General features: G+C 43.2%; 1 protein-coding gene across 5 annotated transcripts in view; it reads left to right on the top strand.

The window, feature by feature from the left end:
* Window positions 1-18,437, top strand: part of LOC115480684 (phospholipase D3-like) — a 72,764-nt gene that overhangs the window by 33,144 nt on the left and 21,183 nt on the right. For all 5 annotated transcript variants that reach the window (XM_030219518.1, XM_030219516.1, XM_030219515.1 and 2 more), the window contains exons 6-8: window positions 2,241-2,424; window positions 8,168-8,282; window positions 17,460-17,587. In XM_030219518.1, the coding sequence (XP_030075378.1) occupies window positions 2,241-2,424; window positions 8,168-8,282; window positions 17,460-17,587 (427 nt within the window). The remainder of the gene's footprint in view (window positions 1-2,240; window positions 2,425-8,167; window positions 8,283-17,459; window positions 17,588-18,437) is intronic.

Raw genomic sequence — 18,437 nt, 5'->3', positions numbered from 1 at the left:
AATGCAAGACCTGGGATAATCATTAAAAATAGATTTCTATAAATTAAACTACAATCTTCTCTCTGACGAGCAGATAGAAGTTTCAGTAGCCGTTGTGGGTCACCATATTGTTCTAGGCTGCGTTTGGTTTGCTACTTGCTAAAACACTTATGAAATATCACAAAATAAAACAGAAATAATTTACAGGAATTAGAGAGAATTAAAAGTCTTTTTAATTACTCACCCACCAGCACAGCATCAGACATCAGTTTCAAGTTATAACAAACTTACAACAATTTAACATTAGTACCTCTGGTAATTATAAGTAATTAGACTAATTAGATAAAGAAGGAAGAAGAGTTTGTTCCTCATACAAAGGTCACAGAACAGAGAGAAAGCAGGGAGAAGGCAGAGACAGAAAGAATGAATGAATGAAAGAAAGATTCATAGCTATAGAGAATTAGTTTCTATCAAGGGGGGGGGGGGGGGGGGGGGGGGGGGAGTAAAACCCCCTTGGGAAAAACCATAGGCCATTGGACGGATCTGAAACTCTCTCTCCAAGCATGCCTGGTTTTTCAGAGTTCCTTTGTCTGCAGCAGGGTTTTATAGGCTGTTGTGAGCATCCACCTCTCCTCTACCCTGGACCAATCATAGGTGCTGCACATGGGCTGGAGACTTGTAATTGGGACTTTCCTATGTACTGGAAGCTTGCAATTTGTCCTTGCCACACCTTATAACTTTTGTAACAGGATATACCAGGTATCTGAGTTGCTTTAGCAACATGAGACCCCCATCAGAGCATGTGACCAGCCAGAAATTCCTTCATGTGGCTGATAGGAAAAAGAGAGTTTTGGTGGATGGGAAATAGTGCAGTATACCTGAAATAAAACTTAATTATAGACACTCACATATCATCTTGCAGGGGAAACAACAACCTTCCATTATAAAATCTTATTTTGAAAGTAGGGTTACGACTTCTTAGGCAGAGTTGCGAGCTGTCACACTGGCAGAAATCTGTAGGTCGGCAATACAGTCCTCACTTCGCACATTTGCTAAATATTACAGACTGGCTATAAAAGCTAGACAGGAGGTTTCCTTAAGAGCCTTGGAGCTGATAGCATGAGTTTCTGAATTCCGCTCAACTTGAGAACTGCTTTAATACATCCTGTCTGTTAGGGATACTAAAGAAGAAAAAATTAGATCTTACCTGCTAATGTTCTTTCCTTTTAGTCTCAACAAACCAGTCTAGATACCCACCCTGCTTTAGTATACAATGCTGTGTTCAGCTTCAGCTATTTTATCTTCTATGTTCAGATTTCAAGTTCTTCTAACAGCAGTTTAAAAAAAGTGATATGCAAGCGAGAAGAAGATTGCAACTTTTTTACTTCACAGAGGTATAGGGAAGAAAGAGGGACATTTCATATTTGGTAATCCTTCAGTAACTTCCACCGCTTTGTTAATGAAATACTGGGCTGTGGGAGCTACACAACAGCTGCTTTTATGGCAGTGCACATAGTTCTGTATTTTCAATCTCTGTCTGCTGGTTCATGACTGCAAACCTGCAAGTTCTGAACTGGTCTATTGAGACTGAAGGAAATAAAATTAGCAGGCAAGATCTAATTCTTGCTTTGTACTGTTTTCCAGTGCATCTGGTAAATTCTCTCTCATCTTCAAAAGAACAGAAACTGTCAAACTTGTCTCTTTTGTTAATTTGCTGTCTTCCCATATTTTTGACTGATTAATCAGTAGTACAGTTTGCATAGTCATGAGCCAGTCTTGGCATGTGGGATTCCATGTTCCATTAAAAACTACTTGTCTGTTTTTGATGGGTGACTCATTTCCTCCTATCATGGGGGAGAAGATTCCATGGAGGCAGAGCTTATTCAGTGCCTACTTTTATTCTCAGGCCTTTGATTCTTCTCATTAAAGACTTGGTGACCTTTGATACAGCTGACTGTTCCCACAAATTACTGTTGCTTACTTTCTCTCATTGGCACCTGTTGGCTTTCTTTTCCTTCTCCGTATCCCCATTTCTTTCCTATATTATGGAGTTCTTCTCCGCTCTGGTTGATTGTTATAGATTAAGATGTAAACTGCTCCGATGGTCTGTTCCCCGAGTGGTATATCAAGTGATTAGTAAACTTGAATACCCTTGTCTGTCTCTCTCTTTTTCTGCAGAATTAGAGAGTGGAACCCTTTCTGAGAGGGCAAATCTCCTGCATGTTATATGTGTCTCCTGAATGCCTTTCCCCCTTTTCTAGGTTCCTGCTGGTGGAGAGTATTCCAGAGAATTTGCAGTATGAGCAGGAAGCAGTACACCACCTTTCAGTGTATCGGGCTTGGATGGAGCTTCTGGAAGGGGCAAACAGCAGTGTTGACATTGCAGCATTTTACTTTACCCTCCGAGACACAGACCTTAAGGTAGAAACACCCTCATCCCATCAGGTAAATGTGCACAGCGCCAGTAAGACTATTATTACAGTGTTGCCATTCTCTCGTTCCCTCTTCTTTTGGGTGGTGGGGGAAGGGGGGGAGGATGATACAGGACTAAAAGGGTAAGATCTACACAAAGCTGAAGGGCTCATGTCCCAGTATTCCTCTTAACTGCCAAGTCCTGGAGCCTTCTATCCCTATCATAAAATGTCTTTAAATGAAACAAGTTTTAAAATCTAGCATATTGATTAAACATTCTTGTATGATTGGCACTAGTGAACTGGAGTTCTCTACATAACTACTACTGAGGGGTTGTCCCTGCTGGCTGTTGGGGGTAGATCATGGAGAGCAGAATTATGGTGTTGAGGAAAAGAGTGGCCCAGAATTTGCAACTGATAAAACATGGGAAAGATGGGGGGGGGGGGGGGGGGGGGAGAGAGAAATGCAGGAATTAATGGTAATTTCTCCCAATGGTGGAATATAAATAGTGGAGTTCCACAAGGATCAGGGCTAAGGAAATGCTACTCAAGGTATTCAGAAATGATATGGGGGCAGAATCTACAGACAAAACACAATTTGTATGACTTATCAAAACAAAGCTTGCTGATGAACTACAAAGAAGACATTGAGGGGCATAATCAAAAGGGGCGCCCAAGTTTTCCTGAGGACGTCCCCGAGAAGGGGCAGGGAAACCTGTATTATCGAAACAAGATGGGCATCCATCTTTCGTTTTGATAATACAGTCGGGGACGCCCAAATCGTGAAATTTAGGTCGACCTTAGAGATGGTCATCCCCGATTTTCGGTAATAATGGAAACCGAGGACGCTCATCTCAGAAACGACCAAATCCAAGCCATTTGGTTGTGGGAGGAGCCAGCATTCGTAGTGCACTGGTCCCCCTGACATGCCGAGACACCAACCGGGCACCCTAGGGGGCACTGCAGCGGACTTCATAAATTGCTCCTAGGAACATAGCTCCCTTACCTTGTGTGCTCAGCCCCCAACCCCCCCCCCCCCCCAACCACTACCATAGACCTAAGGGGTGAAGGGGGGCACCTACATGTGGGTACAGTGGTTTTCTAGTGGGTCTTGAAGGGCTCACACTTACCACCACAAGTGTAACAGGTAGGGGGGGATGGGCCTGGGTCCGCCTGCCTGAAGTGCACTGCACCCACTAAAACTGCTCCAAGGAGCTGCATACTGCTGTGATGGAGCTGGTTATGACATTTGAGGCTGGCAAAAAATATTTTTAAAAGTTTTTTTTTTTTGAGGGTCGGAGTGGGTTAGTGACCACTGGGGGAGTAAGGGGAGGTCATCCCCGATTCCCTCCGGTGGTCATCTGGTCAGTTCGGGTACCTTTTTGAGGCATGGTCGTAACAAAAAAAGGACCAAGTAAAGTCGCCCAAGTGCTCGTCAGGGATGCCCTTCTTTTTTCCATTATGGATCGAGGACACCCATGTGTTAGGCACGCCCCAGTCCCACCTTCACTGCGCTTCCGACGCGCCCCCGTGAACTTTGGTCGTGCCCGCGATGGAAAGCAGTTGAGGACGCCCAAAATCGGCTTTCAATTATGCTGATTTGGGCGACCCTGGGAGAAGGACGCCCATCTCTCGATTTGTGTCGAAAGATGTGCCCTTCTCTTTTGAAAATAAGCCTGATTAGGTCTTAGCTGCTAATTTTCTTTCCTTTAGTCTCACCAGACCAGTTCCAGAACCTGTGGGTTGTGCTGGTCGAAGAGTAGGTGGAGATGGTGAAGAAAACAATTCCTACCTGCTTTGCTTATTTACGGGAATTGTGCATCCTTAGATGCTCAGTATTTTGAATGATAAAGCAATGGACCTTTCGTTTTTATTTCACTTAAGTCATTGTACTAAACACTTATCATAACCTCGTTGTTTAAAAAAACAAACAAACAAAAACAATCCTTACAGTTGAACTGTTAGAGAAAATTGAACATTGAACCTGAAAACAGCTTGTTGATAAAAGGGTGAAAATAGCAATATTAAAGTATACTAAAGTGGTTAAATACCTTAGGGAGGGCCTCTGGACTGATCTGGTGGGACTAAAGGAAAGAAAATCAGGTAAGACCTAATTTCTCTTTCATTAGTGTCCTTACCAACAGGGCTAAGGAGTCGGAGTCAGCAGCAATTTTGGATGGAATCAGTAAAAATGTACTGACTCCAACTCCAAAATAAAAACACAATATACAGTAAATTTATATATATATATATATATATATATATATATATATATATAATTATTTTTTTATATATATTTCTTTGTCTTGGATCTAAAGATATATTTACCAGTACTTTTAGATTCAGAACAAAAAATTTAAAGCCTAATAGCAGTAGGAGTCTGAGTTGGACCATAGAAAAATAGAGGAGTCTGAGCTGAAGGTTTGGAGTACCAACTTCACAGTAGAGAGCTGAACTGAGATAGCTGGATTCCTGTGGATACCGTGGGGATCCCATGGGGATAGACCAAGGTCCACAGAGATCCTGTGGGGATGGACCTGGGTCCTGCAGGGTTCCCACGAACGGAAGGGGAAACAGACTACCCTGTCTTCAACTCCCTCCCTCCCATCCACCTCTCCTCCAGCCCTGGATGTCCTCCCCACACATACCTCGCATCACCCTGGTGGTCTAGTGGCTTACTTCAGTGCAGGAACAGTCCCCATGCTTTCTCACCCTCTGCCGCTGATACTTTCGCCACTGCTGCTTGTTTAAGATGGCTGCCAAGATTTGAACTCTCAGCTGCATAATGCTCTTATTGGGCAAAGCAAGCAGGCCTTTTTTTTTTCTTCTCTCTCCATCTGCTGGTTGAGGGGCACAACCTGTTGGTTGTGGACTGGTCTGGTGAGGACCCTAAGAAAATGTCAATGACGTACTATGTTTTGTATTATTTTCAAAACAAAATGATAGAAAAGCAAGACAAAATTCTAGGTGGTTTTTATTGAATGTATAAGCTATTAAACTTTTTTTGCACATCCTGTTGTCTGCATAGGATCCTCTTTAGTGGTGTTCTACTGGTGTGGATCCCCTACCTCTTTCTTTTACATACACGCACACTTGTTGGGCAGTTTACACACAATTTCTTTTTTTCTCTCCATCCATTGGTCAATGGACATAATGCACAAGTTCTGGACTGGTCTGGTGAGGATGCTAAGGAAGATATCCTGGATTGTTCTATTAAATGATTGTCCCAGTATGCAGTGGCAGTTAGAAAATAGCCACTAAAATGAGAGAAGGCAACAAGATAGTTAAGGCTCTAGAATGGCATTGGAAAATTAGGTGTGAAAAGCTTGCAGATGAGGGGACTCATGGGAGATATGCTAGAGATATACAAATCAGAAACGTGAGAAAAAAGGAGAGAGGGAGTTAGGGGGCAGTTGATAAAGCCAACGGGAATCAAGTCTAAAGTCAAAAGCTGGTTAACTAGTACTGGTTAACCTGCATAAAACATACTGGACACCAGTTAAGTTAGCTAAATTACCTCGCAGACTACCTTATCTATGTTAGTCTCGTCAAGCTGAAGTGAGCTTTCTCACACACATGTTAGTTACACTTTTGTTACAGTTGGCCTTTAGCCACTATGTTATTTTTAACTTATAGAATTGTTACATTTATTTCCTGTATCTTACATAAATTTCCATAAATAAAATTGGGGGGAGGGCTTGATTAACATGGGAGACTTGCTGCAACTGGATGGTGGTGGGGTAAGAAAGAGACTGCAGTTTAACCCCCCAGGTTTGGAGCACCCTAAATCTAATTTAAATTATTTATATCCCACTAGGTCATCCTATGTGGCAAACAACCAACATACACAAACAAAAAGAGCAACACTGGGCCTTCAAGACTGGGACAATTGAAGTTCTTTATTGATGACCCGACACGGGCCGTGTTTCGGCGCTAAACAGCGCCTGCTTCAGGGGTCAAAAAGGGACACAGTAAGATGTACTTGAAGTCAAATTCAATGCCCCAGCGTATGATATAAAGAAAATTGCTGTTCGCAGCAATCGCGAAAACGCAGCTCTATGGAGAACCCTCTCATGTGCTTTCGGGTCATCAATAAAGAACTTCAATTGTCCCAGTCTTGAAGGCCCAGTGTTGCTCTTTTTGTTTGTATACTTTCTGTGTATGCTGTATTATCCTCTCTATCTGTGTTAAACAACCAATGTACACAATCCAAGAGCAGACAAAGAACATAACTGTCACAAAACGTTTAGTCACCCATCTGGCGTTACCATCACAGCTCAGGTCAGCCTGCACCTGCCACTCTACACTCGTACCCTCCTCCCACCAACTGGGTCATAACCGCCTCTGGGCGAGTCTCCCACTCTCAAACTATTCCCTATTTCTAGGTTACTGGGGCCACACTCCCAGTGGTCCCACAGTTCCCAGAAAGCACTCACAGACCCAACACACAAACTACCAGGATTCTTTATCAGTCCAAACAAGCAGGGCAAACAAACAATTATGTTTATTCTCTTAAAAAAAATATTGAACAGTGGAACAAAATAGTGCAAGCAGCAAACAATAACAGGTAACTGAATTATGGATCAATTATAATGCTAACTAAACATTTGCATACTGTCTAAACAGTACCTGGGAAATCAGGACATATAATTCACTGAGAGATCTGTCTCTCCTGGGCTGAGACTGAAGCAACAACTGCTGGGTAATTTCAAACTCCAGGCCAGTCAGAGCCCAGTCAACAAGTTTTAAAAGTATACTGCTCACAGTACTGTACATTCATTTCTTCACTAAATGAAACTAAAAGAGGGCATCACTTTTCTTTAACAGCTTTAACATAAAACATGCACCATCTGCTGGCCAAACTAGAGAAATGCACTTTGAGTTAATACAGGCAATTTTACAGGTTTAAAACACACTGTTCTGTCACAATAACATTGTACACAAGTTAATTTGTCATTACTAAACTAAAAAATACTGTGTGCTGTCAAAATAGTCATAGCCAAACTCACAGGACTTAACAGAAGGCCTCCGCAAATGAGAAGACCTTGTGAGTGGAGGAGTGGCCTAGTGGTTAGAGTGGTGGACTTTGGTCCTGGGGAACTGGGTTCGATTCCCACTGCAGGCACAGGCAGCTCCTTGTGACTCTGGGCAAGTCACGTAACCCTCCATTGCCCCAGGTACAAATAAGTACCTAAGCCGCATTGAGCCTGCCATGAGTGGGAAAGCGCGGGATACAAAAAACAAAACAAAAATGTCAGAAACAGAAGGGTAAGGGTTAGGATGGCTAGCTCTACAAGTGCCCTCCTTGGAGCTCCTGCTGCCTGTTCCCACTTCATCAGATGATGCTGGATGATATGAATCTTCAACCTGATCCAGTTCAACTGTTATTCATTGGAGAGCTGCAGAAATAACATGAGGACCCCAATCAATTTACTATGAAGGTGCGTTCGTTTCTGATGAAGTTAGGAACAGGAAAGGTGTCTAGCTAAGGAAAGGAGCTCTGGGTCCACTCAGCCTTTACGTACACTGTCCAAGGTCTTTTGCCATCTATGGTCTCCTCATGCCACTGTGATCCCTTCATCCTTAGTTTGTGCTTGAATTCTGCCATGGTTTTGGCTTTTACTACAGTTGCTAAAAATTGATTTCAGGTGCCCACCACACTCTTGGTGAAAATGTGAAAAGTGAGGAAAAGATGGAGCTAAATTACTGTGATATATTTTATTGAAAATGCTTCAGAGATAGTGATATTGTAGCAATAATTTACCTGTGTATTACAGGGAAAGAATGTGCTAGAAAAACTTCTGGAGTTGCCGTCCAGGGGCGTGAAGCTCAGCATTGCTGTCAACAGTTCCCAGAAGTCCCAGAGTGACACTGAAGATCTCACAAAGAAAGGTAGAAAACATGTTTAGCAGAGGGAGTGAAAGTGATTGGCTTCCACACACACAAATCCCAGTTCTCCTACTGCTTCTCCTTGTGTCGTTGGGCAAGTCACTTCACTCTCCATTGTTATTGCTTTAATGCAGGCCCCATTATTGTCAGTGGGGACTATTTAGTAATAAGGTCAAGCAATGAGGTATTGAAAAAAAAAACCCAAATAGAACCAGTCTAAAATGTCAATAGGCCTTTAATACTCAATTCATCAACCAGCGTTTGTGGCACAGATAAAAGGACTTGACACGGCCATGTTTCGGCAAACAATGCCTGTGTCAGGAGTCATGCAGTTCTATGGACAAAAATATATTAACAAACAAATAAGTATAAGAATTAAAACATACAATTCAATAAAAAAAAATGCTGACTGGGAGGAAGTGACGTTAGCTCCTGGAGATGGCTGCCTAACTGCAGAGCTCCGTCCACTCCGGGACGATTTTAAGCGCTTCCCCGCTAAAACGAAGCGAAAACCCCTCAAACACGACAATCGCGGAAGCGATGGCAGCAAAGAAAAAATTAGCTAAATTTAAATTCGCATCCGAGGCCCCGAATGCAAGCAAAGCAGCAGGTTCTCAGGCGGTAACACGAGGGACCAAGATGGTGGCCGAGGAATACGACTTGGAGCCAGACCTCGAGGAGAACGCGATTAGCGATACAGAGATCAGTAAGCAAGATTTTGTACGTTGGTTCAAAGAACTCAAAACGGAGCTGGTAACGACGAGACGCAGTATTCACACAGCAGTTGCGGAGCTGCAGGAGGAGATGCGGGAGATCGGGAACAGGCTGGCAGAGACGGAGGAAAAGGCGGAGGCCTTATCGGAGGAGGTGAAGGGAGCTGCAGAAGTCTTTAAAAGCAGAGAAGCAAACAACAAAAGAGATGGAGGTGCTATTGGAAGATCTAGAAAATCGCACACGATGATGCAACCTGCGCTTTAAGGGAGTGCCAGAGGAAGACCAATTTAAGGAAGCAGTGCAAACAGTTAAGGACTTTTGCACATTTCTGTTCCAGCAGGACAGTAGCTCTAGCGGAGCTGTGGATATGGAAACTGTGGCAATAGAAAGGGCGCATAGAAGTTTAGGCCCTCAGAGAGGTGGAACACTGAGAGACATAGAGGCATATTTTCAAAGCACTTAGCCTTCCAAAGTTCCATAGAAACCTATGGAACTTTGGAAGGCTAAGTGCTTTGAAAATATGCCTCATTGTAGCTTGTTTCCACAAATTCCCAACTAAAGAGGCAGTATGGCGGAAGGCGAGATCCATGGGAGAAGTCAAGTGGAAAAAAGGGAAAATTACAGTATTCCAGGATTTGGCTCGAAAAACTTTACAAAGGCGCAGAGACTTTAAAGAAATCACGACCTATTTGCAGAAAGCAGGGCTGCGGTACCGGTGGCTGCATCCGTTTGGAATACAAATAACAGCGGGCAATATCACCCGGAGGCTGCACTCGCACGTGGGGGCCTGGAAAGTACTGAGTGAAATGGGATGTATGGATCTCCCGAAAGAGGCGGCTGGGACACAGCAGCAGCAGCAGCAGCAGCAACGAAGCCCAGTCAGAAGGGAGCAGAATGGCTGGCAGAAGGTGCAGGGGCGGCGAGAGCGTCTTTCGCAGCGTGAGGAGAGACCGGACCCTGAGACTGAAGATGGAACCTGAACAGTATAGAATACAGACTTTAAGGACATAATTTTGGTTAGAGGGAAAGCTGGAAGGGTAAGGAAGGGGGGAACACTTGTGACTCTGGTTTGAGGGGAAATCTGAGGGGAAGTGCTGAATAGAGCTTGTTTTCATTTCAAAGGTTGCATGGCCGGGATCTGGGAGGGATTCACTTCCTTAAGGGCAAACTGGCTGGAGAGGGTGGCAGCCAGTTGCGGGACAGGCCCATGGATGGGAGGGGGGAGGGGGGATTCCGGGGAGGGGCGGGAGGGGGGTTAAGGGTGGGGTTGTGGAATATAAATGGTTTAAACTGCCCAAAAAAGAGAAGTATTATCTTTAGAGAACTACGCAGAATGAAATGGGACATAGCTATGTTGCAAGAAACCCATATTAGGACACAGGACACACCACTAATTTTGAACAAGGGTATGGGAGAAGGCTTTACACTGGCTGATCCCAGGGGGAGTAAAACAGGAGGTTTGGTCATTTACGTGAAAGAACACTTGCAATTTGTCAAAGAGGCCATCTATAAAGATGGGGAAGGAAGATGTATTGCAATTAAGGGGAGGACTAACAGTGGTCCGCTCACATTAATAAATGTTTATGCCCCTAATGTGGGTCAGGGAAAGTTTTATGAGCATATCAGAGTAGAATTGATGAACTTTGTGGAAGGCAGGGTCATTTTGGGGAGGGGGGGACTTTAACTTCCCGGTCGATGAATTGGATCATTCCAAAGGACGGATGGGAGGGGGAGGGAATAGTAGACGTCTATTACTAAAATTGATGAGGGAATTAGATCTAATTGACGTGTGGCGACTTCACCATCCAGCCCAAAAAACATTCACTCACTATTCACATGCCCAAAGCTCTTATTCCCGGATCGACGCGATTTGGTGTAGTAGGGAGTTATGGGGAGTGGTGAATAATGCGGAAATCGAAAGTATACATGCATCTGATCACGCCCCAGTATGGATCTCATTGGGGGGTATGGGCTGCCGTGTTGGCAGACAGGTCTGGCGGCTTGACGAAGCCTTACTGGATCAGGAGGGGGACTGTCAGGAGATCCGAACAACTATTAAAGAGTATTTAGAAATCAATGATAACGGGGAGGTGAGGGAGGGGACCCTATGGGATGCCTTAAAGGCGGTGATCGGGTGACACCTTATTCGAAAGGGGACTTATCAGAAAAGGGTACGGGAACAACACGAAATGGTGGTGCGCAGAGAATTGGTGAGGCAAGAAGCTAGGCACCAACGGGAAGGGGAAACACAACTGTTACAGGAACTCCTCAAGTGGAGATCAGAGTTGCAAACTATACAGGTGAAAAAGATGGAATTTCAGAGGCGCCTGATGCAACAGCGATTTTTTGAATTTAGTAACAGGGCGGGAAGTATGCTCGCTAGGAGGTTGCGTGAGAAAAGGGTGAAAAACACAATTGTTAAAATAAAAGGAGCAAAACATGCAATGTTCTATAGGGATGAAGACATTAGAGAGCAATTTGTGAAATACTATACAAAATTGTATACTAAAGGAAAAGAGCATCAGAAAGAGGTAACACGAGAGTACTTGCAGGACTTAGAATTGCAAAGGATTACACCGGAGCAAAGGGAGGCGCTGAAAGCTCCGATTGATTTACAAGAAGTGCTGTCTGTCATAAAAGGCCTAAAGGGAGGGAAATCACCTGGTTTAGATGGGTACATGGCAAAATTTTATAAGGTTTTTCAGCAGGAGTTAGGGCCATTATTGGTGAGGATTGGGAACGCTTGCTTTGTAGAGGGCAATCCGCCATTAAGTATGCGAGAAGCAGGGATCTCAGTATTGTTAAAACCTGGCCGAGACCCAACAGTGTGTGGATCCTATAGACCGATCTCCCTCATTAATATAGACGTTAAGATCTTAGCTAAAATTATGGCTGAGAGGCTGAAGGAGATACTTCCCGCCCTGATACATGAGGATCAGCCAGGCTTTATAGCACGACGAGAAGTAGCAGACAACATTAGACGCACTCTAAATATCATCTGGGGGGCACAGAAAAGGGGCGACTCCCTAGCACTCCTCACGGTCGACGCTGAAAAGGCGTTTGACCGGGTCGAATGGGAGTATTTATGGGATGTAATGCTGGAGATGGGATTAGGAAGTGTTTTTGTGGGATGGGTAAAAGGCTTGTACTCAACACCGGTGGCCAGGATTAAAGTGAATAGGGGCTGGTCAAATCAATTTGCTATTCAAAGGGGAACTAGGCAGGGGTGCCCCTTGTCCCCACTACTATTTGCGATCTCGATAGAGCCGCTGGCCCAAAGAATTAGAGAATTAAGGGATGTTAAAGGGGTTAGGATGGGGGGAGGGATCACAAAATGGCATTATTTACAGACGACATTTTTATTCTATGTGGGAGCACCACTGCTGACATTACCTATAATTGTGCGGGAATTAGATTCATTTGGAGCATTGTCGGGATTCAAAGTAAATTTCGACAAATCTGAAATAATGGGAATAACAATATCAGAACATGAAAAAGAGCAGATGGGGAGACACTTTGCATTCAGGGTAGTAACCACTAGTTTTAAATACTTGGGTATCTGGATTCCGTGTGACCTAGACAGCTTGTATGTAGAATTATGTTCCCCTAATCAGAGAAATATGAAAGGACCTAAGTAGATGGAAGATGGGCTGGCTATCCTGGTAGGGTAGGATAGCAGCCATATAGATGAATATTTTACCTAGATTATTGTTCTTGTTCCAAACCCTACCAATTCCAGTCCCAAAGGGGGAGCTACAGAAGATACAAACAGAGCTGGGTGGGTTTGTTTGGGGAGGGCAGCAGGCTAGACTGTCCCGGAGGACCCAATGGAGGGCGGTGGAGCAAGGAGGAAGGGGTATGCCAAATATACTTTGGTATTACTGGGCAGCTCAGCTGAAACAAATTGGAGTATGGAGCAAAGTGGATCTGTCGCCTATCACTAGGTTGGAACAGATTTTTGTTCGGGGGGGGGGGGGCGGCTTGACGCCCTTCTGTGGGGCTCTACTCCAGAAGTTAATTATAAGAAGATGGCGTTAAACCCTTTTGTTTCTCATCTGCTTACGCTGTGGGGAATGCTCAAGAAAAGGTTACGGGGAACCCAGCACAAATCTACTTATGCTTGGGTTATCCAGGAACCTGGATTCCCAGGTGGGAGGGACTGTAGGGAATTTTCTATATGGTTCCAAAAGGGTTTGATTAGATTCCGGGATTTCCTGGACAATGGTTTAATTAAAAATTTTACAGACCTTAGAAGGGAATATGACCTGCCTGAGACGGACATGTATGCATATCTTCAGGTGAAAGATTGTATTACAAAAGAGAAGGGGATGAAAGAGGGCCCAATTAAAAGTGAAAAGTTTGAAAATCTGTGGGGGGATATATACCTTAGAGGGAAAGGGATCACTAAACTCTACGACTATATCAGGGGAAGGGATCTTGTAAAATTGCCATTTATGTATGCATGGGAGCGGGACTTGGAGACCGAATTTACAGAAGCAGAATGGCGGAAAATATGTATGGAAGTTAAGAGAGCATCCATTTGTGTCCTTATCAAGGAAAATGCATATAAAATATTGAGTAGATGGTATTATACGCCAGATAAAATAAAGGCAATGTTTCCCAATGCTTCAGACACCTCTTGGAGATGTGAGAAGGAGAAGGGCACCTATTTTCATATTTGGTGGGAATGTCCAGTTTTACAGGTGTTCTGGAAAGAAGTAATAAACTCATTAACCAAGATGGTGGGTATCTTGTTCCCCTGTGATCCAAAATGGTGTCTCTTGGGTTGGGGAAATAGAGGGGGGAAGAAGTGGCAAAGCAGAATAATGTGTATGGGTCTGGCCGCTGCAAAAACAATTGTGGCACTAAAATGGAAACAAACCGGGGGACCCACAAAGACAGAATGGGTAGAGAAACTTAGATTGGTAGCTGCTATGGAAAAGATGACAGATAGACGCAAGGGACGTCTTAATCCCAATGCAGAGGAATGGATACATTTGGAAAAGTTTTTTTTTGGCTGGGGAAATTTAATGAAGAGGGTGGGATAAACCAAAGAAATAAGAGAAGGAGGGTGGGTGGGGGGGGGGGGGGGGAGGGGAGGGGGGAGGGGGAGAAAAAGAGGCTTGTGGAAAAATGTTTATATATTTGTAAGTTGAAATGTTGAGGGAACCTGTGGTTCCGGAATGTTGTCAACCTGTTTGATTAATAAAAATGTATAAATTAAAAAAATAAAATGCTGACAAACACTAATTTTATATAAGTATAACATTAAAAATATATAAAGTAAAACTTAAATAATTAAAAGGGCATAAATAGCTTTAAATTTAAAAGACAATACATATTCAGCCATACCTAATGTAAACCTGTGAACCAAGTTAGGTAATTAAAGAATAATAAGAAAAGATATGTTCCTCAGATATAACATGAATAGACCATTATACATGAAAGGAGGCGGCTAAAAAAATTTCCAACATTGCACCAAAAATGGCAATATAAACTTAACAGTTTTGAAGTGCATTAAAAATATGAATAATGTCACATACTTCTGGCTAAGGGGGTCTTTTACTCAGCCATGGTAGCGATTTTTACCTCACGGTAGAAATCAGCTAGCAGTAAACATGGAGACTGTACAAAATATATAAGGGAACAACTGTCACTCCTCAAAAGGGAATATAAGACAGCAAAGGGAGTGAACAAACCCGAAGAAGAGTGGTGAGAGACAAAGTTTGGATAATCAAAAAATACCAAATAAGCTTAACAAGAATAGACCAGAAGGGAGGCATCATAAAGCAAATAGGCTATGTGATCTCCTATAGCGCTAAGCTATTCCAGATATGCAGCATATTATATGTATCTGCCTTCCATACTGGAGTAAATGTTTTATATTATTTAATTAATAATTAAATTTTAATGACTTTTACAAATAAATTATGCAATAAAATCAAAGGTCAGTGACCTAATACTTAGTAATGCTGCAATGGCACAGTGCTGAAGGTCAAGCAAAGCTCCTGACACCTACTATGAGGAGAGCATGGTGTTTCAGTTCAGATGAACCTGCTTCTGGGGAATTTTAAATTGGTCACTGAGCAAATTGCAGACTGTTATACTTGGGCGGCAACAGGCAAAGAGACGCTCTATAGTGAAGTAGGGAGACATCCTGTTTGCGAATATGTGTCTCCTAGAGCAAAAGAATATCCTACTTAAGGTGTTGCAACTCTTGATGAACAATGCTAAGCTTTCCTGAAGAATTTAACCCATTAATATTCCTTGATCACACCCGAATCCCTGCCTGATCCAACCCTCCCATAATCCCCCCCCCTCCTCATCCCTCGTACTGTCTGACCATCACCCCCACTTGCCAGCGAATTCCCTGTGGAAGAGCGTCGCCGCCAGAACAGACACAGAAAACAAAAGTACCCTGACCCCATCCCCCCACCCCTTTCATACTCCACATATCATCCTTCCCACCATTCATAATCCAATTTTCCCATTCACATGTATAACCATACCCCCATCCATACTCGTACACACTGCAGCCACATATGCATTCATTCCTTATGTCTATCAAAGGCCACCTTTCAAAGTCCCTTCAGAAAATACCATGATAAAGTATAGCAATCTGCAGACCCAAAAACAGCCCAAAATCTTAGGTGGTTGCATTTGACACAGTGGAACGCAGCTGCACTGAGAGTTCCCGACTAGGGCGGGCTTTCTGCCATGTGGATTTCTGTCTTTGTTTCTCTGGAGCTGATGTCTCTGGTGACACGCATGTTTGAGAGGTCCTTGCATCCTGAATTTGATAGAGCTTTCCTCTATGATTGACCTGCCACAGTTAGTAAAAGCCCAAACCCGTAGAGCCAACGATAATGAAGTCCAGATTGTTGTAAATATTTGGTAACGTCCCGGAGTTCCCTGGTTCGCTGGAGAGTGGCCTTGGTCAAATCCTGGAACACAGTGATCTTACAATTATCCCACTGTAGCTCTCCAAGGGACCTCGCCCTCTTCTACACTGCTTCCTTCACTGAAAAATCATGAAAGCAGGCAATTACATCCCTTGGGAGGCCTTCATGTTGGGGCCCCAAGCTTCTATGGGCCCTATCCAACTTAATGGTGGCCACAATCGCAGCCCCATTTACCACTTCCCCATTTACCAGGATCAGAATAAAAGTACATATCTCCTGGACCACGTAGGCACAGGTTTTATTTTGGACCAACTCCGCGATTCCTTTAAAATGCAAATTACAGCACTGGGACTGATTTTCTAAGTCCTCCAGTGCTACTTGCAAAGTCGCCCGTTCTTGTTTCTCTTTTTGGAGCTCAGCATGGAGCGTTTGTAACTCTTCCTCCACACCCTTGAGTTTCTCCTCGGCCTGTTCCACTTGATTTCTAATCTTGCGTACCTCTCTCTGTAGGTCCAACACTGCTGCTTGAATGGTCTTCCTGACCTCGGACATTTCCGCTTTCAATGCCTTGAACCATCTTACCACATCATTCTTTGTAAGTTCCCCATCACTTTCTGCAGACTCCACATAGTCCTCCGTATCGGATCCCGAATCCTCCGGTCATGGACCCTGATGTGCGATCTCGGGAATCTTGTATTTCTCAAGTTGTTTTCCAGCTGCCATCGCGGTGCACGAACAGAGGTGCAGTGGAGGAGGATTAAAACCCACGGAGGATTGGGATTATATGCAGTTTACAGTCGGCTCCGACAGAGCAAGGTATTCATGCGTCCATCTTCCAGCGCTGATGTCACTTCCCTTTTTCTTATTTTTTTATTATTCTGAAAGTTATCTAACTTGGGTGTTCACAGATTTACATCATATATGGCTGTATATAAATGGCCTTTTAAATTTAAGGCTATTTATGCCTTTTTAGTTCTTTAAGTTTCACTTTATATATTTTTAATGTTATATAAATTTAGTTTGTGTTTGTTTTAGTGTCAGCGCTCTTTTATTGAATTGTACATTTTAATTCTTATACTTATTTGTTAATGTATTTTTGTCCATAGAATTGCATGACTCCTGACGCAGGCATTGTTTGCCAAAATACAGCTGTGTCAACTTCTTTTATCTGTGCCATGAACGCTGATTGATGAATTGAGTATTAAAGGCCTATTGACATTTTGGACTGGTTTTATGCTTGTTTGTTTTTTCACTACCTCACTGGGGTTTTATCCTTCTTTGTACTATTGACTGTTTAGTAATAACCTGCATTACATAGCACTAATATAGATTAGTACATGTAACCCTTAGATTGTAAGCTCTGTAACTGCATGCAACTCACTTTGAGTCTGGATTTAGAAAGGGGAGTAACAAAATCTAAAATCCAAACTCAGCTGAGTGTGATTAGCATGATCCAATATCCTTGAGGAAACCAGGCCTGGGGCTCCCTTTCTACAGGGAGGGCTAAGAATAGTGCTGTCCTTACCTTGATTTTAATTCTCAATATTAATATTATTTTTTGTAGGTGCTGATGTGAAATATTTGGACTTTCAGCGTTTGACAGGTGGAGTACTGCACACCAAACTATGGATAGTGGATAAGAAGCATATTTACATTGGCAGTGCCAATATGGATTGGCGCTCTCTAACCCAGGTAATGATGATGAGCAGCAGTAACAGGGGCTTGCACTGACTTGAGGAATTGCTGTCAACACTGGCACAGGCTGGCGGTGTTACTATACTCTGGCACTTTAATTCAGGCCCCAACTGGTTGTATTTCAGGAGATGCTGCAAACTTCTGTTGGATAAGAAGGGTCTTTTCCTTCTTAGTGACCAAAGTTGTTTTGAATATTCTCCCATACAAGTACTATGTTAACCTTCCTTCACTGAAACCTGTAGAGATATTGATGGCTACGGTGGTTGGCCCGGGAATGTATTGAGCTATAGTTGTTCCATGTGGACTTGCTTGCTAGCACTTCTCCACCCTTTCTGCTTCGCCACTGCGAATGAGAGAAGATGATGCGTTGGGAATGTGGACACACCCTTGCACAGGTTTTGATATAGGGCTGATGTTGGGGCTTATTGTATATGTATTTCCCTTCTCGTGGTCTCTCTTGTATTTCTTTTTTGATGTGTTTGTATAAATATCTATCCTTTTGTGATTGATTTTTATTGTCATTGAATGTTATGAAGGGGTGGGGGAGTTATCAATGTGGGCTACCATTAAGACATGCTTGAGTGTTAACCCCAGTTATTGATAAGTAAGTCTCATTGCGTAAAATAGGACCCATGCTAAAATAGCATGAATTTGTGGTAAAATAATATGTCTTAATTGTAACCCATATTGGCTTTAATCCACACAGTACTCAAGCTGGCGGTGTCCTTTATTGTTCCACGTTATCTGCTGCCCCTTGCTGTTTGTTCTTTGTTTCGTTTAACTTTTTATTTTGTTCCTGCTTTGATTTCCCTTATTTTTATTGGGTTGTTTTATTTTACATTTATAC

The sequence above is a fragment of the Microcaecilia unicolor genome, chromosome 11 (assembly GCF_901765095.1).
Source record: "Microcaecilia unicolor chromosome 11, aMicUni1.1, whole genome shotgun sequence".
In the NCBI taxonomy this organism is placed as follows: Eukaryota; Metazoa; Chordata; class Amphibia; order Gymnophiona; family Siphonopidae; genus Microcaecilia; species Microcaecilia unicolor.
Note: the sequence above shows the minus strand (reverse complement) of the source record. Positions and strands in the feature narration are given on the sequence as shown.